A 27,541-nucleotide genomic window follows, 5' to 3' on the forward strand; every position below is an offset into this window, starting at 1 on the left:
CTAGCTATTTTTCATTGTTACTTTCTCAGCTGTGCATTCTTCTAGGAAATGTGTATTAATCAGCACATAAACCATTACCTAAACAAATATGCCTCTTGTCTCACTGCTACAGTTGAGAAGGTGGCTGTGTTGTGCAGATTTTTGGATATTCACTCTGTGACAAAAAACCACCTACTCAAGTACTCTTTGGCTCATGCATTCTGCTGTTTCCTGACTGCTGTGGAAGATGTCAACCCAGCAGTGGCTACAAGAGCTGGACTATTACTTGACACCATAAAGAGGCCAGCCTTACAGGTGGGTGCGCTACATGGGAAAAAATACATTCCAGTGAGAAACCAGCTTTTCACCTGGAGTTCAGATGCACAGCATCACTGTCACTGCTAATACCTCTTTAGGCAAGCGTTATTGGTCTTGGTACTTGACATATGCACAAAATAGCCAAGGGAAATAAATGATACTGCCCTACCCCAACTTGGAATCATGGAAAAAATAATTTTTAAGATCGAGTACAACCATAAATAATTTGACTGCAGAGGATTATTGTGTTTGAACTGCTGTTTTAGAAAACTGTAAATGTTTATTTTTATTATTTGAAAATAATTTGATATTTTTCAATGAAAAAAAATAAATTTCTAAGTCTTATGAGACCCTGCTGAACTCTCAGTGAGAAAATATATTTGAGCAAAACCAAACAGGGTCTTGATCTTCTCAAGATTTACTTAGGCATGTAATTTTATGCATGTGAGAGAGCCTGCCAGTCAGGATTCACATGATTAAATCTAAACAGATACCTAAGCAAGAAAAGCAAAATAAAAAAAATAACTCTCATAGAACAATTCAGTCCTAGTTCTCTGGAGAAGAGAATGAATATGTGTTTTAAAGAGTTCAGGGTTACTGTCTACAAAAAGCTGTTAATATTTGCTAGTTTAATTTCTTCTGGTACCTTTTCAAAATAGTTTCCAGGGAACTTGAGTTCAATGACAGGGTTACTGAGCTTGGGTTCAATGAGACCAGTATACTGCACTTTTATACTGCACTTTCATATTCAATATGTGGGCTTTCTTATTAAACTTATATCTTGGCACTCCAGACAAAATTTTAGTGCAGATAATGTACAGAAGAATTTTCAGGCAAAGTGCCTCTGATACACTGGACAATGTAATCTTTCTTCCCCCAAAAGAATCTTTCATTCTTTTTGTAATGAAGGGCTTGATTTAGTTACCTAAATGTAATGTTTTTCTCAGATGGGTAGTGTGAGCAAAGCACTTTGATGTTGTGTACCAAATACACAGTAGGATAGAACTTTGCCTGTACCTTTGTATTACTCAAAATATTAGAAAATTCTACATTCAAAACGTGATGCTTATTTATCTCTTTTCTTACCTTACTCTCCCTCTGATATCAGTAGCATTGGTTCTGATTTAAAGGACTGCACTAACTGACAGGAGAAGTTATGAGCATTGACCTCCCTTTGCTTTAAAAAATCCTTAAGAGATCTCATATCTCAGTTATGTGTTGTTTTCTTTGTTTCCCTCTATAGGGTCTCTGCCTCTGCCTTGATTTCCAGTTTGACACAGTTGTCAAGGATAGGCCCACAATTCTTAGTAAGCTTTTGCTACTTCATTTTCTAAAAGCAGATATCCCAGCTTTGAGCTGGGAGTTCTTTGTGAATCGCTTTGAGACTCTGTCTTTGGAGGCGCAGCTTCATCTGGACTGCAACAAAGAATTTCCTTTCCCAACAAGTAAGCATATTGCAAATCAGTCTGATCCCTTTTTAACAGCTTCTGGAATTTTAGCTGCTTGCAAAAGTCTGAGAGAGTTGCAGCTCTCATGTGTATAAATTCTCTGAAATTAAGTAGTCTTTCAGGCCAAAATAAAAGAAATTAAGCATTTTTTACTTCCTGAATACAGATTAGGCTGTATTCTGCTGCACCTTTGGGTGTTGTGTTTTGCTCTCACTAGGATGTGATTGCCAGCCTTGGTTGAACTGTGGCCTGGTTCTGTGATCACCTGCAACACACATTACCCACTTGTTCTACTGTACAAGTCCTGATGCTGTCACATTTGCTATTCTTCAAGTCTCAGATCATGCCCAACCCTGTCCTGTGGTGGTCTGTACAAAGTCAGCCCTAGGAGCTGTTTGACCCTCTGAAAAGCCCCAGTGTGTGGGACACAGCATAAGAGATACATGGACTCCTAGAGCCAGTGCTCAGTTAACTATTTTTGCAGTGACAAATGTTTTTAAATGTCTGTCCTGTTCATACGTGGTTTCTAAATGAGAAACCAAATCTTCCTTTCACTAGACAGGCACTAAAAATTAATTCATGCATAATTTTTTAGGATGCTGAATAATTGAACACTTCCTAACCCAAGTGGTGGCCTATGAGTCAGATCTATTTCCTTCTGATTTTCCTGGAGGAGATGGGAACAGCTGTTTGAACAGTGCATGTTCTCTCATCAGCCTAGTGCTTCCTTCTACATTTGCATGGAGCTCAGTGCCTAAAAAAGTCTAGGTACTGTGACTGCTCCACAGGAGAGAGGTGGAACTGCAAAGGTGTTTTCTTTTCCATATGTGAGTAGCTTGACCCAATGCTGGGAACTGCTGCTGTGGCCTGGAGGGAGTCTTGGCACTAGTTTCTAACACCTCTGGCTGCAAACAGGGGCAATATCTTTAAATAGGAATATTTTTGCATGATTTAAAATAAGCTGAAGAAAATTTTCAGATTTTTTTTTAACTTTTCTCTTTGCCATTTCAAATATTTTTTGGTGCAAAGGATGGGCTCACTGACTTCAGTCACTCAGATGATTAAACTTAAAGAGTTCCAGTGCACTATAGATACGAGTGTGGAAAAGTATTGGTGATCCCATTAAGACATGGAGTGATACTGCTGATAACACCACTGTAGTAACTGCATAATCAACACTCACAGGTTTTTTGAGTTCAAAATCAGGATGGTAGGTGCAGGCAGAACAGGAGGTTAGTAAGGCAGACCTAGAGGCCATGGTTAGGTATGAGTACACTAAATGTGATGCATACTTGTGAGATTTCTGCCCTTTTAAATAGGGGGCCCCTCATACTCTCTTAGCCTGAAATTCAGCTTTTGGCTTCAAGAATCTGTTTTTGACCAAGTAACAGCATAATTTTTTAACACAGTTATGCCTCTTGGTGTTTTATGGTTTTTAGAATGAGAGCATGCAAATGAGTACCTTGCAGATGGACCCCGTGGGCCATTTGAAACTTTCTTGGCTCGAGTGGGACCCGGGGCCCAGTTGCATTTGGCACTTGGCAGCAATAGGACCTCCCCATGCTGTGGAATGAATCCTAACTTGATCCGTTGCATTTGCAAAGCTATCACTGCTGTCCGGACAAACGTGGCCAACCTCAGTGATGCGGCAATGTGGAAGATCAAGAGGGCTCGTTTCGCGCGTAACCGCCAGAAGAGCGTGCGCTCCCTGCGGGACAGCGTCAAGGGACCCGCCGAGTCCAAGAGAGCGCTCTCCCTTCCAGAAACCTTAACCACCAAAATTCGTTGAGTACCTGTTTATGTTTTTGTGACACGCCTCTGTCTTCTCCCCATGGATCGTATCCCGTCGATGGGTACACATTGGAGTTGTCAATATTTATCCAATTGGCTTCTGGCTGCGTTGGGCATTACTCAGATAATGATAAGTCAGTGAGTTTGACAAAGAACGTAGACACAGACAAATTGTGTCTGGATGTGTCTGTTTAAAATGCCAGAATAAAATGCTCCAAGACTAGTTTGTCTTTTCTAGATCTTAATTTTTATTTGCAGCTAATATGCAGTTGTTTTTTCTTAAATAGATACAGATTTTAGAGAAAAAATCCTCTATTACTAATATATTTATTAATTATAATTATTAATCAGTGCATGCAGTATATCCTAGATGTCTTTAAAAGAGCTGTTAATGTCTCAAATGAGTTTTTGAATATATTCAGCATTCTCTTGTTAAGGAAACAATGTCCATGTAACACATCCTTCCTGCGGGCTTCTGCAGGAGGACCTAGTGCTGGAAAACCATGGGATTGTGTGGAGTTCCATGCAGATATCTTTCCAAGCAGAGATGAAGCTTGGCCATTCTCATTTAGAGAATTTTGCAAACCCAGATTAGTCTTTATATTCAAGTTGGACCTCTCACATTGCTCTTACCCATATAATAGGAACTAATAAAACTTTTGAACCTGGGTGCTAGTAAAAGGTAATTTTCTTTCCAACACTGCAATATATATTCCTTCCAACACAGTCCCCCTGAATATTTTGGGATTCTTAGGTAATCCTTCATGACCAATTACTGATGCTGGACAGGGTCTCCTGTGTGCTGACTCTTGTACCTGCAAAATTAAGTGATGGAGAAAATTAGAGTTATAGAACATAGTGCACAAAATCTGTAGGGTGCTCAAGTGACATGTTCCAAGCAGTTACACTCACTGCCTAACAACAGTGCATGAGTAAATGAACATAAATGTGCTGGCACTGAATATATGCTAAGTGTAAGGTGCCAGTGCTGCCTTATTAAACAGAGTTGCTCTTGTTTTTTTTCCAAAGCTGTGAGCTTGACCAGACATGAGCAGTCTGCACCAGCACTTGGAGGAACACCAGAGCAAACACCAGGTGGGTGTGACAAAGGAGGTGTGTTTTGATGGAACAGGAAAAGGAAGGCTCTAACTCTCTCTTACTTGCTGAATCATGAGATAAACTTACACAAGATGGAAGTTGTCTAAATGGCAGACTGAATCACATCTCTGCATGGTTCCAAAAAGTGTAAATTGAAGCTTTGCTCTCAATCTGTACTGAAAGCTGCCTCCAGTTGTAAGTAAGACTTTGGAGTCAGTCAGCCATGCCAGCAGTGCCTCACCCTCCTGTGTTAGATTGCCCACAGGTAAATATTTGCTAGACTGGCCCCATGGGTCACCTGTTTTGAGTCAGATCTTTGAGTCCTTCAGGTTTTAAAGACAGCAGACAGAATGCTTTTGCCTGTCAGTATTGTATATTACACTTGTCTCCTCTGCATGCTTATAGATATCTCAAGTCCCTTATTTTGTATTTACTGACATTTTCTGAAGGTGTCACCCTTCTGTCAGGCTTCTGTAGAACAGGTAGCACAGCAAGATCCAAGGAATCTCTTCATAATTGTGGCTACTGCCAGTTATTGCTCTGAGTGCTGTGTAGACTGATGATTTGGAAGTGAAAAGATGTTAGATTCAAATCTTTTCATGTTCTGTCTTCAAGACTTGGAATACTTCCAAGCAGATGCAAATTCCTAATCAAAATATATCAACTTATTTGATGATCAGCTGAAAAGAAGATACCTTGTCACTGTGGGAGCTGACTAAGCTGTGAAATGAAATAGGGGAGCTTCTGAATTATCAGGATATAGTCCTGCTGTGCTAGCCCAGGGAGAGCTGGAAATAAACTAGTTCCTTACAGAACATATGTGTGGGTTGTCACAGGCTCACAGAGGGAACAAGTGACATCATGATGCAATAGACAGGTATATCAGTGGATGATTGTTCTTCATTTAATGGCACCAACCACCTGCTAAATACTGGGCTTAAAGGAAAGTGTTGCATAAGAACTGTCAGTGTCACAGTAGGCGTTGTTACCCATTGTGGTTTTATTAGATGTGTTTTGGTATTGCTACACTTTACTTTCCAGGCTTAGGTAGTTGATTGCTTAAGGTTAAAACAAAGTTTCCACTAAAAATATGTATCTAAAATGTTTCATGTATCTAGTAACTACTGATCTCAAGAAAATTCTGATAATGTGATTCAGAATATGACAGGTGATTTGGAAACTAGAAGACTAATTACTGTCCCTTTTCTCCTGCTCAATATTTATTATTTCTTCCTAAAAGCTTGTATGTTTGTAAAAAAATTTTTTTGAGGTTTGTTTCAGTTTTTAATGCTGCATTGGCAGTACTGAGCATATGTGTTTCAGCTAAGGAACTGACTGACTCCTAAATGGAGGATGTACATCTGTTGTGGAAAAACATGTATTTTATACATAGCCCTTGAATGAACCAGTTTTCATGCTCATCTGTTCTTTCTAGATCTAAAAGAGGCATCCTTGCACAGTCCAAATGCAAGCTGAATTCACTGTGCATTCTGTATGGATTAAACACCAGGATCATGTGCTTGTTCCTATGTCCTCTGCAGTATCCTGCACAGTGAGAGGGTTTCAGTCATAGGGATCACAGCTGGGATGATGAAGTGTGCTCTAATTCTCATCTGCTGCTTTATTTACATTGTGATGTACCTTAAAGTAATTTGTAGGCCAAGTGGTCTGATGTAGGGCGCACATGAATAAAGAGATGAATCTTTGGAGGTAAGGCTAGATTGAATTCAGGTGTGGAGGCTGTATATTACCTGGCCGTGTTTGGTGGTGTGAGAAGGTTTTGATGAGGGCTGGGGAGGATAGGTGTGTGTATCTACACACCTTGTATAGGCACATACAAATGGACGTGAATTTTAAGGGATGAAAGTTACCCTAGGCACTGTAAAGACAGAGCTGGCTTGGTTTTGCATTCCTAGCTTGGATGTAAACAGCCTCATGTGATAACAGGATACCCTGTATCTTGTGTTGATGAAAGGAATGTTTAGTTCAGGCCTGATATAACCTAAGACTCATTCCAGACAGCAGAAGAAGTTACCCAGACTCTGAAGATCTATTGATTAAACTGGATTGTACAGTTTTTGTAGTTTTAAACAAGTACTTCTCCATTGCTGTTTTATTGCAGGTTACTACAATAGAAATAAAAATGGGGTGAACGACATTCCATAGACTTGATCCTTAGTAAGACTGTGACAAACAAATCAGGGTGAAGCTCTGTTCCCTCTATCCTGTTGTATAGTTTTCCCTGAGGGTACAGTATGAGAAATGAGATCTTCAATGCATAAGAAAGTGCAGTAATATTTCTGGAAAAGCAAAATGTTGGGAAAAGTCCTGGGAAGTGTCAGGTTGTGTTAGAGTTATAAAACACTTTTGAAATTGAACATTTTATCACTGAGCTTCTAAATTATATTGTTCAGCAAGTGAAAATAAAATGGTTTAATCTTTTCAGATTAATTACTCTTTGAATTCTATTTGGAGAACCAGTATTTATTTAGAACCTAATGATCTTTTCATTCATTTCATCTTATCTCCTTCTTTATTTTATTGAAAATCTCACAACATGTTATAGAGATGAAAATATATAGGGCTGAATAATAGTCAGATATCATCCTTATGAAAATTGTGTCTTTATGATGTAATTCCATGGAAAATTTTAGCCTGGGTGTAATATTATGTAAGAATACAAGATTATTTCTCAGTTTATGTCCATGAAGCTAAGATTACTTTTTTGAACATTTTTGAAGTACTTCTGAAAATGGTTTTGTTTTATTTCTGATTCTAATTATTTCAGAATTCATTGTTTTCTTTTTGTATCTGCAAATCTTGGTCCAGCAAAAGTTTGAGTAGAGAATTTCCGTTTTGAAGGAGGGTTTTTAAGTAAAAAATCCCAGCGAAAACTGTCTGGAATAAAAAATACTGTATAACATAAAGCTCATTATTTCTTCTAATCCAAATAAGACCAATAAAGGAAAGTTATTCTTAACAGAAGTGGATCTGAAAATTCCTGCCCCCTGCATAGTTTTAATTTTCACCTGTCATAGAAATGACAACCATCTCCCATGCTTTGCAAAGCAGCCAAACAAACCTCTGTTCACTCATGAATTAAAAAAGCAACATACTTTAAAATTATTTTTAAAAATTACAGACATGGCAGTTTTTCTTGTGAAGAACCTAGGACAGATCCAGTTATACCAGCAAAGGAATCCTTTGTCAGAATAGCATAGCACATTGAGAATATGGGCAAATTAGAATATTAAAATAACACTATTTATTTAGAAGTTATTTGTAGTACTACAGGTTATTTAAGAGAAATAAAGGTCTGTGCTAATAGGGGAAGTCAACATTCTTTGTGTAATCATTATTTGGTACAACTTTTCATATTTCTTACCCTTGGCATTTTGTACATTTTCCACTGGCAGAGATGGATGTTCATGATTACTGAGGAAAGACCAATAACCATACCAGATGAGAATTTGGTGACAGTGGGATTTGATGGATATGGAAGAATAATAATGTTCAGTTTGGCAGAAATGCACTGGGATGGGAAATAAGGCGCTGCACTAAGTATGGGAAAGCTGAGAAATGAAGTTGAGTGAGTAGGTGTTTCTGTGCTGTTGGACCCAAGGCAACAGAGGAGCAACATCCTCAGAAGTACATACCTGTCTCCTGCAATTTCACTGGGTGTATTTGGGCAGAAATGGAGCAGTGAACTCTTGAAAAAAAATCTGGTGTGTTCTGTAGTCTGTTTTTTGGATTTACAGAGTTTACTCAGTGTTCTCCAGCGTCTGATACCAATGTCTCTTGTGCCCATAGGACAACCTTCCCCAGAGAACGATAATACAATAAAAGACCTGCTGCCAGAGGATGCTGGGATTGACCACCAGACTGTGCACCAGCTCATCACAGTGCTGATGAAGTTCATGGCAAAGGATGAGAGCAGCGCGGAGTCGGACATCAGCAGCGCTAAAGCTTTCAACACGGTCAAGCGCCATCTCTACGTCCTGCTCGGCTACGATCAGCAGGAAGGATGCTTCATGATTGCACCCCAAAAAATGCGTGTTTCAACCTGCTTTAACGCCTTTATTGCTGGAATAGCACAAGTAGGTGAAGGCACTTAGGAGCTTTTACTGCTATTGATTTATTGCCTGTTGTTGAAATAATGGTAGCACAGTCTTTGTAGCAAAATAATGGCTGAATTAAGAGAGACAGGGAAGACTGATAGGTGATCAGAATCTAAATTTATTGTGCACTACCAATGCTTATATACTGTTTTAGGCAGACTAGGAGCATTTATTACAATGATTAGGTTAAAATCACAAACTTACGCATATTACAACATCTCTTGCTTGCAGAGTTTAATGAAATTTTCTTTTTCCGGTAAACCAGTCTGATTGAATCTTCTTTTAATCCTCAAAGTTCTTGTTTGCTCTTGCCAAGGCATCCTGTTATTAACTCTCTTACACTAACCAGGTCCAAAGTCCATCATCTGTCTTGTGTCCCAATATCTCAACAATCCTACTTAAAACTTCAACACATTTTCTGCTTGTGAAAGAATTTCTTTCCACTGGTAGTCTAAAGTTTCTACATCACTGGCAAAGAGATTATAGTTTTGTGTGCAGGGAGACATGCAAATACTACCACTGTATGAAAAAGAGGAGATTGCTTCTATCCTCTACCTTTTTTCACTAGCTTTTGAATGCCTTACTTACCTCATGAATATATCCTCCTTTCTTCTTAAGGAAGACCTGGGTTGTTTTGTTTCCCTATGTGAATGGTCTGTGAACTCTTCAACATTCTTCACTTTGCAGGAGGCTCGGTTTTCTTCCTTACAGTGCACCAGGACTTTCTGTTCTCCCTTTCCTAGGGAGTGCTATTGCCATGATGAACTTTTGCCTATATTTATGTGATACATGACCAAGCATATCCTTGCTTTGTGCCTTCTTTCTCCATCTTGTAAAGAGGACCATAATTTTCTATCCCACAAGGCTTTTCTAAGGCTCAGTTAATTCCCACTGATAGAGTAGTGGGTAATACTGGGCTGAAAAATATTTTGCACTTGCAGAGTTTTCCTTTTTGCAGTGGAGCATCATCACCACTTCAGTGCTTTCTCCTTATCACACAGATCATAAAGGATTACCTTAGGGAACAAAGAGGGTTGTGTTTTCAGATGTCCTCTGTAACTTTCAAACATTGCTCAAAGCTATCCTTGTCTCTTCTGGATCTGCAGTTCTTACCGAAATTTTCTGGTTCATGCATTGGAACCAGTGATTTTTCAAAGTTAAGTGTGATGTTGATAGTTGGATAAACTTTCACAGCTGGGGAGATGTCAGGTATTCATATTTCAGGAAGCAAAATGAATGGTGTTAATACAAACTGGGAAGCTGCAAATGCATTAAGTTCCATTGTCCCAGAGCACTATGGCTCTGTGTTAATCATCTTTCGTTTGTGCAGTTTTAAATTAAAGAGTGTAAAAGTAGATTCAGACCTGTTGCTCTTGTATTGAGAGTCTGGAAGCGGCAGTTCAGATCAGGGCAGCATCTTCCACATTTGTTTTCCAAGTGTTTTCCAAATTTGGAAGCCCAAATTTCAGTGATTGTAATTGGCCTGATTTTCAGAAGTTTTCCTTACTGCAGCTGTAAATATCAGCCTCTGCCTTTCTCTTCCACCTTTAAAATGTCTTGTGCGAGCCAAATCCACCATTTGTGTTTAAAGCTTTGTAACTGAATCCTGGTTCCTCTGATGTCAAAAGGAGTTTGAGAGCTTCAGTAGTTCAGGGTTTTTCTCTGTGCAGCAGACATTAACTTTAATTTGTATTTTGGGAGAATTCTTTACTTAAACTGTAGGGCTGCTTTGTCTTTGGAATAACCTTTTCTGCAAGAGAAATGCCGTTTGCACTCCGAAGGTGTTTTTACAGAATGAAAACTTAGTACTGAGCTCTTAAGAGATCTCTTTCAGTCGCTCTTCTTTCCCAAGCCGTAAATACTTGCTTTACTCCGTCAGCTCCACAAAGGTTGGGATTAGGTTGGCTTGCTGGTTTTGATTCCGAGCTTGGTTCGAGTGGACAGTTCAATTAAAAAACCAAAACCAAATGTCTCGGTATTTTTATTTTTCACCGTAAGCTCCGAGTGTTCCGGGCTCCGAGCGCCCGGCGTTCCGTGCAGTGGCGGTGTTCGCCCGCGCGGTGGCGCTGTTGCGCAGCGCGTTCTCCCGGCGCGGCCTCCGCTCCGCCTCCCCCGCGGCCTTTTTTCCTTTTTATTCATTTATTCCTTTTTTTATTCCTTTATTCCTTCATTCCTTATTTTCCTGCGGCAGCTTGCAAAACGGCTCTGCTCAGCGGCAGGCATGTTTGCCTTGCGGGATGCGCTCCGTTAGGCAGCGCTCTGGCTGCTTTGAACGGATGAGCTTCTCCTCCCCGTGCTGTGAGGGAACGCGGCATTACGGGGTAGGACCGAATCTGGTGATTATAAATCATATATTCGACTGGCTCACCCTACGTGGATAGACACGGGATTCGTCTGTTTAGCTCTACACAAGTATTTGAGGCAGCTGCACATCAAACTGGAGAGTTTTACAGGGAAAAAATTCTAGTTGGCTTGCTCAGGAGAGAACTTGAGAGCACGAGTTTAGTGTTTGTAAATTAGTCTCTTCTGCTTGTTCTAATAAAAACAAAACAAAAGAAGTGTATAGGTAGTCTGTTTAGATGCAGAGAGCTGCTGATAAAATTGAGTAAGCCCACTGTAACACGCCCCTGCAGCCAGATCCTGGGAGTTGTGCTGGAGCTGCCTTGTCCCGTTGCTGCACCTTCCCAGGTGTCAGCCAGCGTGGGGCAGCATCAGACACAGGGGCTTTGTGGAGCCTTGTTGTGACCTGCTTCAACTGCTGGTTTCAGCTGTGTGATTGTAAAAATAGCTCACGTTGGAAGACTGATAGGAAGATGATGAAAAATGGCATTGCAGTTTCAAGTGAAACACTGTTGTGCCAGGGTAGTGGGAATATATGGCTTCACTTCTGAGTCACTTCTAGGATTCCAGCCACTGGCCCCAAAAGCATGATGCTCTTCAAAGGTCATGATGGAGGCAAGGCATGTGACTAACAGTGATCACAGCAGCCTGTCTGCAGCAACACCACTGCTTAAGATTGATAAGCATTTTATTTAGAGCGAGATAATTTTTATTTGCTTTATTCTTGGATCCTTTAGGATTTGTGTGCATAAACTTCCTGCATAACATAGTAGGCACTTTTACCTTCGGTGGAGGGTGGGACACTAATGTTGTTACCTGATTCCAGAGCCCAGGGCTTAAAAAACCCTAATGCCTAATGCTGCAAGCCGATTGAGGAAAAAAAAATCAAAACTGCCAGTACAGTGTTAAAATGTTAATACAAAGACCCCAAATAACCAAACTACTCAACCCCCAAAACTCACAGGTGCATCCTGTTAAACATTTGGTATACATAATATGGTTTTGTGTATTGATGTATGATCAATTTGTGCCACAATACAAGGCTATTTCAGCATATTTTATGAACTTGCCAGTGTATCTTAAAATTTAAACTGTGCTGAATGAAAGGCTTTCAGAACACATTTTCATTGTTTCATTTTGCCTATCTGGCTAAAATTGGAAGGTGGCAAGATGGCAGAAAGCTTGTAAATGGTAGTGAGATTTCCTTAAAACCATTGATTTCCTTTCACTTACCTAATACCTCAACTGTATTCATTATTTTGTTTTTTAACAACAGTGGATTTGATTTTGGTGAGGTAACTCCTGTGTTCTTTTCAGGTGATGGACTATAACATCAACCTGGGAAAACACCTTCTTCCCTTGGTGGTGCAAGTGTTGAAATATTGCACTTGTCCTCAGCTAAGGCATTACTTTCAGCAGCCTCCTCGCTGCTCCCTCTGGTCCCTCAAGCCTCACATTCGGCAGATGTGGTTAAAGGCTTTGCTTGTTATTCTGTACAAGGTGAGTGGTCCTAACAAAACACCGTCCACAAAGAAATTTACACTTCAATTTGAAATGTGTTACAGGGAACACCTAAATGTATGGCAAGCGAATAGAACTGTAAAGGACAATTTTCTTTGATATACTACTGCATTTAATTTCAGTGTCTGAAATAGTTAGGATTTAGTCTGTGCTTCTTCAGTCTTTATTGTCTTTCAAGTGTTTATCTGAGAAAGGAAAATATGGATATTAAAATAGGAAAATGATGTATGAAATTCCAGTGAGGAGTATTTTGAGTAACTTTGAATTAGTTTAAAAGAAAACTAAGTAGTGACTTTAAATGGAGGAGTGTGTCAGTTTAGGAGTTTTTATTCTTCAGTTGAGTGATGCTTTTTAGGAAATGCTGTTAAAATGTAATGTGTTTATGCACTGAAATAGAGCTGCAAATACTTTTGGTATGCTTAACAAATTTCTAGCAGGTCTATAGGGTGTACAAGGAAGTGCAGACACGAAATGTTACTAATAGGGACTTTTAATATTTTATTAAAATAATTCTGTGTACAAAAATGACAAGAGTCCTGCTTCTCGTGATGTTTTTGGAAATGTATAGCCAAGGGGAGGCAAAGGGCATCCAGCTGACAATATTATTGTAATTTTTCTGTTTTACTGCCTGAATGTTTATTCAAGGAGAAAAGTTAGTTTTTAAGCTGAAGTTTTTCTCTTTTGCTGAACAGTACCCCTACAGAGACTGTGAAATCAGCAAGATTGTACTGCACCTAATCCACATCACAGTCAATACCCTGAACGCTCAGTATCACAGCTGCAAGCCCCATGCAACTGCTGGTCCTTTGTATAGTGACAACAGTAACATAAGCCGATACAGTGAAAAAGAGAAAGGTACTTTTAACACTCTGGTTTGTATGAGAGTCATTGATTTAATTCACTAAGTCTTGCAGATGTTGTAGAATGGTGAATATGGTGTGAACTTTAGAACATAATACTTGTAATTGAGTCTGAAGTGGGGCTTACCTGACCAGGATAGCCATGTATAGAAAAAGAGGTTCTCAGCTGCTCTGTGGGCTGAGCATAGCACAGTGGTCTCACATCTCCCAGGGGACTGTATCTTACACATAATGGTTCATTTACCATGCCTGGATAGTGCTTGGCCTTTCTTATGGCAGTGCTAGCTGATCCTACATCACACCAGGTGTGCAACCAGCATGACACCTCATCCTGATTTAACTTTGTAATAGGATGAAATAGTAGCAAATATTGATACTAAAAAGACTATGAATTCAGTCTGTAGTTTGCTTTTGTCCTTAAAGGAGCTGAAATTGACAAGGTTAATGCAAACGTGTAGGCGGATGTCTAAAGGCAAAAGAACGGTTCTATACTTTGTGTCTGACAGTGAGCTCTGTGTGCTTCCTAGGTGTAGCAGAGGTACTGTGATGATGTGAACTGGTGTAAGCTTGGGGCTTCAAATGCTGTGGTGTCACTGAGTGTAATTCCTTAGGTTTGTGAAGTTAGTTACATAATAGGTGTTAATGATTAACATGTCCTTTTGACATTCTGTAGTCTTCTTTCAGCTATTTTGCCTTTTATCTGCTTATTTGCTGTTTACATCTTCCTTCTCAAATAGTCTTCATAGTATGCAGAAAACTCTTCTGAAGAAAAATCCAAGAAACTCTCTTGTTTTCATTTCAGTACCTTTTCCTATTTTGATGCTTGTTGCTTGTGAAAAGATGTACAGCAAAACAGGAGCACAACGTTTTGTTTACCTGAACACCCTATTACTCTGCTCTAGCAAATTAAAGCAGTCTTAATGTGGATTTAAACTACATATTGCATAACCTCACTCAGTTGGGCATTTTGTATTGCTAGTGGAGGCTAAGAGACAACTGTGGCCTTACGATGAATTTGTCTGTGTTTTGAGACAAGTTAATGACTTAATTCATAATGACTTACTAATGCACTTATAAAGTGCATTAACTTTCTGGATTGATTCTAAGACATTTTAAAGACAAATTGAGGTGCCCAAGTACTCAGCTTGTCCAATACTGCTTCCCTGGGTGGCCTTGTGTCTCACTTCATCATTGTTTCCTTATGTTTACAGTAAGGAGAATAATATTTACTTGCTTTCCAAAGCTGTTGTGAAGGGCTTTGGGCTGCACAGAGGTAAAGGACCATAAATGGGCAAATTTTACTCTGTAAATACTGACTTAAAGACAGGGCTTGTTCTCCTCCTTTGTGGAAGGGCTGCAGGAAAAGGAGGGTGTAGAAAAGTTTTCTTTCACCTGCAAAAAGCAGCCAATACAATTCCCCAGGGACTTGGAAAGTTGAAGCCTTTCCCACCTTTTCTAAAGCGACTTGTTTAATCCCTGGTCAGGTAGTATGTGTGTGTTGCTGTCATCATCAGAGGTGGTGTTTAGGTAGTGAACAGATGAGGATTTTGTTGTCAGGCAGAACTCCTGTGCTAAAGATGGATTTCCCCACTATTGACCTTTTTTCCTAATTTTTCTGCCAGACTTTGTTGTGGGGATCAAGTCTACAGACTGCTGTGAAACTGATGCTAAATCTTGTGACAAGAAACATTTGTTTGTAAGGGGAAGAAGAAGTTACACGTAGGACATGACATTAAATTTGATCTTCTAACTTATTAAAGCCAGCTCCTGTAGAAATTCTTACTATCAGCCTTGATTGATTTTTCTGGATTCATCATTTCAGTTAGGTGTCTTGTCCCTGATGCCTTTAGTTGGCAGTTTCATAGCTTCACATGTATTAGCACCTTTCCAGAAGTTTCAGAACTGAAGATATTTATGTCTAATTTAAGTCTTCAGTTTTTGTCCATGCTAGCTCTTTGACTTACTTACCCCTTCACTCTCAGACACCAAATGCGTTTCCTCTCCGTATTTACTTGGTACAGTAAACAAAGCCAACTTTGTTTTTCTTTTGAGTGCTCTGTTTTTTTTTTTTTTTTTATTGTCCCAGTAGTGTTTCTTATTTCCTTGGAGATGAATCACTGGATGTAGAATTGCAGATGATTCTACATGATAGATTTATTTTTTAATTTCTGTTTTTTTGTTTTTTTTTAATTGCTGTTTCATGTAGATCACACAGCATTTTTTTTTGATGGATAAATAGATTTGGATCTTTCTTTCTCTTTACCATTTTCTTCTGGTTGGTCTCAAATCAGGGCATAATGTTTTACTATTACTACTTAGATCAGTAATTTAATAATTCATACTCTTAGGTCTTATTCTATTACTATTATCAGCTTCCCAAGATTATCCATTTCTTCCTTTTTCACTTTTATTTTGCTGGTTTATCCTTACCTTGTGGTTCTTTCATTAATTTCCATTATCTTCAATTTACCATTTCTCACTCAGCACTACAGAAGTTGTTTACTCAAGTCAGTGTCCCAGTCTAGTGTATTTCTTCAATCTAAAGAATCTGTATTATTATCAGTATGGAAGATCGACTTAGAATGGTAAAAACTTGTTATGCTTTTGTTGCACTGTAACCCATTTTTCATTTCTCTCAGACCTTAACTCAAAATGTAATAAGAATGACAAAGTTAAACCTGGGATTTTCTAGCAAACTTAATTTTTCAATTCAGATTTAATTGACTCTAGCTGAGGTTTTATTACGTAGACAGCTTTTCATTCAAGAAATTGCACCCTCTTAAGAATAATAATGTTTTTTCTTTCTCCAGCAGAGGAAGACAGTGTTTTTGATGAATCTGATATTCATGATACACCAACTGGACCTTGCAATAAAGAGTCTCAAACTTTCTTTGCAAGACTGAAAAGAATTGGTGGCAGCAAAATGGTGAAATATCAACCAGTTGAGATGAATGCTCAGAGAAGTATGAATTGTTTTGTTGGTATAAAGTCATGCAGAAATACAATTTCCTACTCTTAGTTTCAAGCTGCCAACTTTCTTTGTAGAGTTTGTTGCACTGCCTAATTTTAATATAACTACTCTGTCTTACTCTGAAGAATGCTTATTTCCCTGAATGAGTTATCTTTCAGGAATCTCAAAGTAGGCACTCCAGAGTAAAAATACCTAAAATCAGCAGTTATTTTTAGAAACATTAAGCTCTTCTCAATTAAAAAAAAACAATTAAGAGATTTTTTTTGAATTTTCTTCAACCATTGGGCTGAAGACTTTCTACTTAAATTATTTTTTTCCCAGAAATTGATTTTGTTGATAAGCTGGGACTCTACGGTAAGCAAATCTGTTTTTGCGGCTGCAAATGTAATTGTTTTCCATTGGCAAAAATGGGGTTTTCAAAATCAAATTTCAAAAATTTTGATTTCAAATTTAGGTGTCTGGAATCAATAGCCTGAGAAAAAGTTGAAGAGATTTCCACTACCACCCACCTGCCTGTTTTTTTTTTTTTTTCCATTTTAGGTGTTTGCAGAGGAAGGGAAAGTGATTCTGACTAGAGTGAACTCTTAAACTGCTGTCACTGTTTTTTTCTGCGCAGTGATTTGTATGTGGAGTATTTTGAAATATGGGGATATTAATGATTAGGAATATCCTATTTTATGTGAAAATAAATAATTTTTTAAAGTGATAATCTTTGAAAATGTTCTCAATGAGTGTGTTCACATGGCAAAGTACCAGTGCAGTGGCAGTGCCAGCAGGTGCAGCTGTGCTCACTGCCCTCCTCCCCAGCATCAGGAGGGGGGACTGGGTGCTGTGATAGCTGCTGGACCCTGCTGGGTTCTAGGATCACCAGGGAAAAATTCTCTGATCTCAGGCTTGTGCTGCAATATCCTCACTGTCAATACTACCCTTGCTTCTTGAATCAGAAGCATCCATTTTAAGCCTGTTCTGCTGCAGTAAATAATAGGTGTACTACATGCAGCCATCCCAAGTATCTGTGGAAGTTATATGCCTTGACACCTCCTTTCAATGCACAAGGTTAAAGAGTCTATCTTCATGTACAGCTGTCCAGGATAAATAGACTTTGGACAGCACTTACTAAACTGTACTATCCAAATAGCACATTTTTATTATTATTTGTTGCAAAAATCCATGTAATTTGGTTCTGAGGTTAAAACAAAATGTAGACAATTTTGACTAATACTGGGTTTGCATTTAAAATGTCAGTCATGTTGAATTGTGATATAAAGATGAAGGTATCTGCCAAAAGTCTCCAACTGAGGTAGTATTAGCTTTTTCTGTTTTGATCAGGTGAAATAGAGCTGGCTGAATATAGAGAGACGGGGGCCTTACAAGACAGTATTCTACGCTGTGTGAGAGAAGAAAGCATTCAGAAAAAAAAACTGCGCTCTCTAAAACAAAAATCTCTTGATATAGGGAACGCAGACTCCCTGCTGTTCTCGTTAGACGAACACCGCAGGAAGTCCTGCATAGACCGCTGTGACCTAGAAAAGCCTCCTGTCCCTGCTGCTCACGCCACGCACAGGCACAGCGACTATGGACGGTCTCGGCAGAATTCTTCCACCAAAGCTGAAAATACAGACACACAGGAAAGTCTGCCTCATACAGAGAGTTTCCAGGAAACCAAAAGACCTGTCATACCAGAGGTTAGGCTAAATTGCATGGAAACCTATGAAGTGAAAGTGGACTCCCCAGTTAAAACTGCTGATCCCAAGGAGGATTTAGATCTGATAGATTTGTCCTCTGATTCAACATCGGGTCCTGAAAAACATTCAGTGCTCTCCACTTCAGACAGTGACTCTTTAGTCTTTGAACCACTTCCTCCCCTTAGAATAGTGGAAAGTGATGAAGAAGAAGAAACAACAAACCCAGTGAATGATGAGGTCTCTGGCAAAACTGCTGTTTCATCTCCTTCAACTCCTATCAACGTGTCTGCGCTCAGCCTCAGCACAACTCCGCTGGTGCAGTTCAGCATTGAAGATTGCTCCAAAGACTTTAGTTCTAAGGATACAAGCAACAATGTTTCAGCAGGAACAGAGGAGGTAATTTTCATTTCTCCCAAAGATCAGAAGGACTCTTCGGAGTTAGTTAAGCCAGAAGAATTTCAGGACATGTCCTCTGGAAACTCACTAACTCTGAAACAGAAAAGGGACCTGCTGCAGAAATCATCTGCCCTTCCAGAAATGTCCCTTGATGATAACTCTGAGCTTAGTGTGGAGGAAATTAAACCTAGTGGAACAATTCCAAGCCCAAATGTAAAGACAGTGCTTATTAAAGTCCCTGAAGATTCTGAAAAGCAAACTGAAAGTGATAAACTTGATACCAATACAGAGTCTGACACCGAACAAAACACAGAGCAGAAACAAGAAGGGGAGACTGAGGAGTCAGAATTTAAGATTCAGATTGTTCCTCGCCAGAGGAAGCAGAGGAAGATTGCTGTGAGTGCTATTCAGAGAGAATACCTGGACATTTCCTTTAACATCCTTGACAAGCTGGGAGAGCAGAAGGAGGCAGGTGAGCTCACTCACCCAGTCAAAACGCTTATTTTTGTGTGAAGGTTTTAGTAACAGAGCTGTGTAAGGAGATGTGTGTATTTATTGTGAGATGTGGCTATTTATAGCATCTGATGTGCTACCTGAGTGTTTTCAGGTGTTTGTTTCTCACAAGGAATGTGCTAATCATTCAGGTATGAGGAATGTGTAAAGGACCCATTTGAAAAGGAAGTGGAGTTCTGTGACAAAAATACTCATTCTGATATCCAAGTAAGGGAATGAAACTCCCTGTCCTCTTTATGCTGGGAGTCAGAAAAATGGTCAAACTTATGTGCCTTTTATCCTCCTAATCTAGTCCATGCTACACTGGTTCTCCTTTGGTGTAGTGATTTTTGGCCCTTATTTCTTTTCCAGCATAAGGCAGTGGAAAGCAGAATGGATCACAAAATGTAAGGCTGAGCATTAGACATAGACATACACATATATTTTATTTTTATACGCTAAAACCTGTTTGTAGCCTTCTTTGTACTGGGTATCCCCAAATTTTTCTTGATCTGTGTTTGTTAAAGATTTAAAATTCAAAGATGGGCAATCCTCTACATACCTAAGTGTTTTTTCAGGTGATTTCAATGCAAAGTTTTATTACTAAGTTTTTTTTCCAGTGGAGAGAAAGTGAGCTTTAGCTTTTCCTCAGATTTCAAGTGGATTTATCAAACAGCTTGAAAAATAGTATGCTGCTGCCTTCTTAATTTCTTGGCTATTTTTTTCCCTAGGATTTTTCGGTTACTAGAATTTCACCATGTTTTTTAACATATTAATGAAAAAGGACAGAATCCTTCAGGCCTCAGTTCCTTGTTGCTGTTGAAGTGAGGGGGAATATTTATGCATTCCTGACCTCACTTTTTTCTTAAGTGCTTCAGAGGGAACCACAGTATAAATTCTTCTTAGGATATTCCACTTTTACAAGGTGAAATTGTTCCATGTAATCATAGTTACACTGTATCCTTTATGTTTCAGGCCTGTCATCCCATTTATGGTTCTAATAAGCTGAAGAACTACTGGAGATTTATAAAAATTAAAGAGAGCTGAGTGTTTTTGAGCCTTTCATGTAGAGAAGTGTGGCCTTGAAAGAATTGTACAATTAGACTCAGTGCTTTTTTTGACCATTAAAAAGGGCCAGTTTTCTTGCAGTAATGAACACTCTCACCCTTGACACTGCTTGGAAGGGCTGTTCCAGTTCTGAAACACCACGTGGAAGCTTTTTAATGCAGAATTTTAAACTGTGAATCTTCAGGAGCAAATGCTAGGTCAACAGCCTCTTGAATGAAAACTGATGGCATGTTGGAGTTAAGGCTTTTAAAAGATGCTAAGCTGTCACTTAAACTAGCTTTGTCTCAGTGGTCTTTCTCTTATTTCCATGTTGGTGGTTCCACTAATCACTTGAGTGGGATCAATATCAAACTCTATGTGCATTTATTAGTTGTGAGCTCTAAAGACCATAAGCAGAAGTCTCCTTTAAAAAGTGATTTTAAGAAATAGATCCCTGTGCCCCTATAAAAATTCTTATGACACACACACTGAATCCTTTTGAAACTCCTGGGAATGCCAGATGGTGAATGGATGACTGAAATGATGTGAAAAGGACATCTAGGGAGAAGGAAGATTAAAAACTTTGTTGATTTTAAATGCTGAGAGTTTAAGCACAATTTTCACATGCAGATTCTGCTGCCAAAGGACTTTCAACACTGGAAATGCCAAGAGAGTCATCATCTGCACCAACTCTTGAAGCAGGTGTTCCAGAGACAAGTAGTCACTCTTCCATATCAAGTAAGTTTACCTCTGCTTTGAGGATTAAAATCAAAGTTACTGTATTGTGCATCAGATGCACAGCATGTATGGTAAATTCCTTCCTCTGAGTTTCCTTAATTCTTCGAAATACAGCTGGATATCATTGCAACTGTTAAATCTCCAATGGTCAGCAGCATTTTAACAGTAGCTAAAGATTTTCTCTTGGGACATGGCAAGTTTGACAAATGTGGTTTTCTTGAATTAAAGTAGGTAGCAGCTATAAGCAGTAATTCACTAAAGCTGAATGTTTATTTTCCCCTGTGAGAAAGCATTGTCAACTGTCAGTGCACAGAAGCAGACGATGAGGGTCCACAGGGCTGTTACTAAATGGCCTTTGGTACATTTTTTTGCTGTACCTTAGGAAAAAAAATCTCTTGCAATTTTTGTAAAATGCCTCGAATGCCACTTCCTCAGCTGCTTGCTGAAATGTGGTAACTCTTTGTCTGGGACTCCCATAACCATTTCAATTGAAGGTGAGCTCTGTTGTTGGCATGACAGATGGCTTAACAGTGCACATGAAGATAAGAAGTTAAGGTGGAGGTACCTTGGAACACTTAACAAAATTCAGAATGGTGTGTCCATCTAGGTGACACATCTGAAGGCCAGCGGGGTAGAACTGTGTCTAGTAAAAAAGGGAGGGGAAATAACTTCCTCTGATACCAATGAACTGCTGGGTCAGCTCAGCTGTCTTGCTGAACTTCACTTTCAGATTTCTGTAGCAATATTAAGTTTTAGTTCTGGAAATTCATTGTCTGCTGATTTGATTGGAAGGGGTGTCTGGCTTGCTGAAGGAAGAATGTTATTTTAGACCTGCTAGTTGAGTACCTCCCCAGTTTTTCCACTAGCATCTCAGGTCATGTACCTCACATGGAGTATATTTGTTGGCCACCTAATGATACAGATGTCACTTAACTAAAGCAGTTGAAGAGGGTCCAGTTAAGACATCTCTCTCTTGCTTTTAGCCCAGTGCTAGTGGTTCCTGTAAATTCCAACACAGGAAACTGGGAATAGTATCTATATATGATGTTGAGCCTGCATTCCTATGTAAATATTTCTTTCCTCTTTCTGAAACTTGCCTCAGTTTCCAACTGGAAGAAGGGATATGAATTCTTCCATTGTGTCTCTTGTACATTTAGACTGAAATGATTTTAATCTTCTACTATGTATCTTTACAATGTTTTGCATAGTAGGCCCTGGTCAGGCCTGTGAGCACAAGGCACTTCTGTAACACAAATAGGTAGTATAACTTGTACAGCCAGTGCCTGGCCATCATTGTCTGCAATGGGAGGATTTTGCCTTTGGACTTCTCTCTTTGAGTAGAGAATTCTACAGGATTGACCAGATCAGTAGATAACAATGAAAAATGTTGCCAGCCACTGTATGAAGGTACTGATCTTTTAATGTGCTTGTTAAATTTCTTGTGGCAAACCTGATAGAGGAAAACTTCCTCCCTGTCATCCAAGCCCCAGGGAGCCGCTCGCTCTCACTCCCACCAGCAGGACAGGGGAGAGAAGGGGAAGGGTAAAACCTGGAAAACTCATGGGTTGAGGGAGTTTAATAGGGAAAAGCAAAACTTGTACATGCAAACAGAGCAAAACAAGGAATTAATTCACGGCCTCCCATGGGCAGGCAGGGGTTCCGCCATCTCCAGGAAAGCAGACCCCCATCACAAGTAATGGTGACTTGGGAAGATGAAATCTGTCATTCCAAATGTGTTCCCCCTTCCTCCTTCTTTCACCCACTTTATATACTGAACATGATGCCGTGTGGTCTGGAATATCCCTTTGGTCAGTTTGTGTCACTTGTCCCTGGCTGTGTCTCCTCCCAGCCTTCCATGCACCCCCAGTGTGGCAGCATGGAAAGCAGAAAAGGCCTTGGCTCTCTAAGCCGTGCTCAGCAATAACAAAAACATCTCTTTATTATCAACCCTGTCTTCAGCACAAATCCAAAACACAGCCCTGTACCAGCCACAGTGTCAAAAATTAACTCTACCCCAGCTGAACCCAGTGTGGCTCCCTTTGCCACTAGTCAGTCACAGGCATGAAAAGTTTTTGCTGGTCTACAGCAATCATCCTGGAACCAGCACTGTTCAAAGGCTGGCAACTCTGACATTTTTTGGGTTTTAGATTTTTTTTTTTTTTTTTGGTAGCGGTCTGGTGGTTTGGATTTTTGTGGGGGTTTTTTGTTTTTTTTCCCTTATTATTTGAAGTCATTGCTGTCATTGAGAAATCAGGTAAATAGTCCTGGAAATCCAAACCTGCTCAACAATAGCCTAATTATGTGGTATATTCATGAAGAATTTTTAATTGCAATCGCAAAAAGCTGCTAGAGAAAATTCAAAGAGATAAATTTCTCTATTTTGACAGTCATCTGCACTCCAAGCAGTCTTGTCAGTTCTAACATTAATTGCGGTTCTTTTATCAGGAAATTCTATGCTTGATAAAGTGATAAAGCATCTATTTAAAATCATTGCCCTAGAAATTATGGAAATTCTATTTTTCTCTTAATTTGCTGTGAAAAGCAGCTGCAATATAACTTTTAAAAGTGAAATATAGAATGGTTCCTTGGTCTGGTTCAATTCTACAGGTTCAGTTATACCAGGGCTGCTTTGTAGAAATGCTGTACTTGGGCCAAAAAATGGAGTTTAAATGCACTTCAGAAGGATATAACTGGAAAGGACGAAATGAGTAAAAACTTAAATATTTCATCTAATAAGATAATTTTGGTGCAGATTTTCATTGAAGTATTCGTTTTGGTTGTTGTTACTCAAGGCCTGTATTTGTTTTTTTTTTTTTTTTCTTTTTGAGGGAGTACTCTGTTTACTCTGAATTTTAAACTCTCTCATAGAAAATGAGTAGAACAAGTGTAGGCGAAGGCACTCAACCCTTCTTGACTTTGTGAAAGTTGCAGTTTATTCCTTATCTGTACTTCTTTATCACAGTTAATTATGTGAAATACTGTGTCTAATTTCACAGCTTAGCTGGTTACTGTTCAGAATTTTAGAGTGGAACTATGGGATAGTAAGTGGTCTTTTTAATGATGTTGAATGTAATTGAACAGATGAAAATGATCATTCAGAGAAGATTTTACTTTGTTGCCCTTTCTCTAAGAGCGTATTGAGGAAAAACTTAAAGCTATTAAGGCAACATTTTGAAAGCTTTCCCGAATACTTGTGTCAGCAGTTTCACAGGCCTTGTTCAAGTAGAGCCTTAAAACTCTGTCTTGATACAGTGAACAATGATTTTAGTTTCAGTGGTGGAAGTATACTGCTCAGGCTCAATTGTCCAAGTGAATCTATTATTGTTCAATTTGAATTTTTTTTATGAATGGAGGAAAAAAATGAGAAAGTCAGGAGCTATGTATGAGCTCTTTCTTCCTCAATGTAGTTAGAGAAAATATGTAGAATCATTTAAGTTGGAAATGAGCTTTAATATCCTAGAGTCCAACCTAACACTGCCAGTCCATCACTAAGTCATGTTCCTAAGCACCAGGTTGATATGAACCAAAAGTCATAAGTCTCCCTTATGGTTTTATTTAGAGCATTATCCAGTGACACATATCTCATAAATCAATTTTTTAAATGAAGTAAATTGTTTGGTATTTTCAGGGTCCCCAACAATGGCAAGGAAAATGAATCTGACTCCATGTTCTTAGAAGGCTAATTTATTATTTTATGATATTATATTACATTAAAGAATTCTATACTAAAACCATACTAAACAATAGAGAAAGGATACAGACAAAAGGCTAAAAGATAATAATGAAAAACTGGTGATTCTCTCCAGAGCCCTGACACAGCCTGACTGTGACTGGTCATTAAGTCACAACAATTCACATGAAACCAATCAAACATGCACCTGTTGGTAAACAATGTCCAAACCACATTCCAAAGCAGCAAAACACAGGAGAAGCAAATCAGATAATTATTGTTTTCATTTTTCTCTGAGGCTTCTCAGCTTCCCAGGAAAAGAATCTTGGGCAAAGAGATTTTTCCAGAAAATATGAGAATGACAGTTGTTGGATGAATAAAAATTGAATGTTTGTTGATAGCTCTCTGTAAGAAAAATGGCAGTGAAGTTACAGAAGGGTCTTGTCTTCAAGGGCTGCTGGCTTCACACGTCAGCAGAACATGCAGGTGGTCTGCCTGAGGGGTGGGTGTGTAGGAGGCAAGTTCAGCTCGTGCCTCCCATGAAGGATAGTGTCAGTGAATTTGTTTTCCTAGGGTCAGCATGGACACAGCATTCCTCCATGCTTTGCTGGGAGGAGAGTTTTCTTCCTTGGTACAGCGTATGTGAGTGAGATTCGAGTGTACATTTATTGCCTCTCAGCATGGGAGTTTTGGGGTAGTATCTTAGCTCTTCCCAGATACCAAAGTCTTTTGATTAGCTTTCATAATATTTGGAGACAAAAAGGCACTGACAGTTGACACAGTGAACCCAAATATCTTGTGACTGATGGCACTGGGGCCAGAATTGTACCCTGTGTAGCTGTATGAAAGGTGCATATTGAATTGAGCAAGATCCTTAGAGCCAGCTATCATTGTCATTTCAGTATTTATATCATGCTGGCTTGTAAGATCAGGAAATGAGTGTAGTTCTAAATGTTGTCTGAGCTCCTGAAATCCTTTTGCATTTCTGACTTGCAGCTCAGTTCAGACAAATGAAAAGAGGCTCTTTGGGAGCTCTGACAATGAACCAGCTAATGAAGAGGCAGCTGGAACACCAGTCTAGTGCTCCCCACAATATCAGCACTTGGGATACTGGTGAGCTGCATTTATTGTTCTTTATTTCTATTTCCTAAGCCAATTACTGTGTAACAATCCACTTTTTAAAAAGGGAGTATTTCTATTTTACCATTGCAGATAAGTGATCAGTATCAAGTCTAAAGTGAATCTTTATAGACAGTACAAGATTATCATCTAGTAAGAGTTGGAATGGTTATATATTTGGGAGGTAGACCCTCTGGTACAGTGTTGTCCCTTTAATTGTGCATATTATTCAGATTATTTCCTGGTTTCTTTGAAAGAAATTGAATAATCACAGTTGAATTCATTAGGTATAGGATTTCATCCCTGGTGCATGGAATCATTTATTTGTATGTGTGTTTATAATGGTGTTGTTACACCACAGAGTTGTGCCTTCTACCAGCCAGTTCTGTTTCTCCTTAAAGAAGTTTTTAACAACTCATGCTGGACACCTGAAGTTTCTGTTTATTCACTGTTTTTTCTCCTTTTAAGATGAATGCAAAATAATGAAAACTGAATTAAGCACATAATTTATTCACTACTCATTTCATTTGTTTTTTGTTTTCTTCTGAGCAGATGTCACTAAATAATAAATGCATTCTGGTTTATCAAAAATGCTAGATATTTTAGTGCCCATTTTGATGTTAGTGTTTACATTAAAAAATTGTGCTTCTCAGGAATATATCAGCAGATGCAGATGCCTCTAGAGAAAGGAATGCTTAAAATACTATATGGAACTTAGCATGCTGAATGAGCGTGTTACCATCAGCCCTGGACAGCTGAGTTGAAATTTTTAGTTAATTTTGTCTTCAGCATCAAGTTCCATCAAACTAAGCTGTGTAGCTGAAGAGTGGCTAAAGATATGGTGCATAGTTCAGGATTATCCTTTCTATTCCAGTCTGCTGAATAGCATGCTCAGCATGAGACCTTTCAATCGTAATGGTCAGAATTTCCCAGTGGTAACAATGGGGGTTTTGTTCTAAGAGCAGGTAAGTTTATTTTATTGAAGAGACTTAGCTGGATCTCCTAGTCTCTCAGGCAGGGTTTTAGAGATTTAAAAGTTACTGCCTTTGTTCTGCAAGGAGTACTTAGTCTGTATTCAAAATGAACAGGTCAATACTAAAACTGTTCAGAATCTCTGTCTAGTTAATCCTGTTCCAAATCTGGTAGCTTTCTTCACAACATCTATGACTTTTCCCTCCAATATTCAGTTGAGCTAAAAGCCTTCAAGCATGGAGAGGCAAAATGAAATGTTCTTTTCTGGAAAGCTTTGCATCTCTCAGACTCTTGTTCAACCACTAGCTCCAAAGTAAAGTTTTTATTTGGACAGGTTTTTTTGTTTTGTTGTTTTTTTTTTTTTTTTTTTAGGGCAAATGCTCAGTGTGATTGCTTCCCATTTCAATGTCACCCCACAATTTCAAGACTCATTATACTCATATATACTAACTAGGAAGTAGTCTTATCCCACATAAATATATGTTTTTTAATAAAGCACGCATGCTTTATTAATTTATTTCTTTATTACCTAGGTAGGTATGTGTCTCTTCCATTCTTATTTTATTCTTTTTCCTCTTTTCTCAAGCTTGCCATCTGTAAAAAAAAAGAAAGTTTTGTGCCTGACTTCTGTCAGTACAAACTATATCTTCTAGTGTATTGGTATTTTTAAACTCTTGTTTCTTTCTCTTTTTGTGGCTCATACATTCCATATTTTGTAGAATCTTTACGGCTAGCACTTCCTTTCCTGTTTAATGGCTGTTGTCTAAAATGTCTTCCTTACTATTAGGTCACCTGTGTCCTTTTTCCTGAATGGACTTCTTTATCCTTCTTCCCCCTTCTTTTCTATGCTTAAAAAATTAACTCTTTTTTTTTTTTTTTTTTTTTTCCTATACCTGTTGTATTTGTGTTTCTCTTGTTTTAACTGTTCAAGACTTGCAGTGCAGTTGCCTGGTGACAGGTGCTGGATTTCTGGTTCTG

General features: G+C 38.8%; 1 protein-coding gene across 2 annotated transcripts in view; it reads left to right on the top strand.

Annotated features, from left to right (window-relative positions):
• Positions 1–27,541, top strand: part of UNC79 (unc-79 homolog, NALCN channel complex subunit) — a 104,745-nt gene that overhangs the window by 39,185 nt on the left and 38,019 nt on the right. Inside the window, exons 24-33 of one of the 2 annotated variants that reach the window (XM_041471967.1) lie at positions 113–294; positions 1,541–1,742; positions 3,350–3,529; positions 8,445–8,731; positions 12,410–12,592; positions 13,306–13,468; positions 16,287–16,436; positions 17,774–18,997; positions 20,695–20,802; positions 25,469–25,585. In XM_041471967.1, the coding sequence (XP_041327901.1) occupies positions 113–294; positions 1,541–1,742; positions 3,350–3,529; positions 8,445–8,731; positions 12,410–12,592; positions 13,306–13,468; positions 16,287–16,436; positions 17,774–18,997; positions 20,695–20,802; positions 25,469–25,585 (2,796 nt within the window). The remainder of the gene's footprint in view (positions 1–112; positions 295–1,540; positions 1,743–3,349; positions 3,530–8,444; positions 8,732–12,409; positions 12,593–13,305; positions 13,469–16,286; positions 16,437–17,773; positions 18,998–20,694; positions 20,803–25,468; positions 25,586–27,541) is intronic. The other variant, XM_041471968.1, reaches the window with a different exon arrangement.

This window comes from Pyrgilauda ruficollis, unplaced genomic scaffold (assembly GCF_017590135.1).
Source record: "Pyrgilauda ruficollis isolate IOZ18807 unplaced genomic scaffold, ASM1759013v1 scaffold28, whole genome shotgun sequence".
Lineage (NCBI taxonomy): Eukaryota > Metazoa > Chordata > Aves > Passeriformes > Passeridae > Pyrgilauda > Pyrgilauda ruficollis.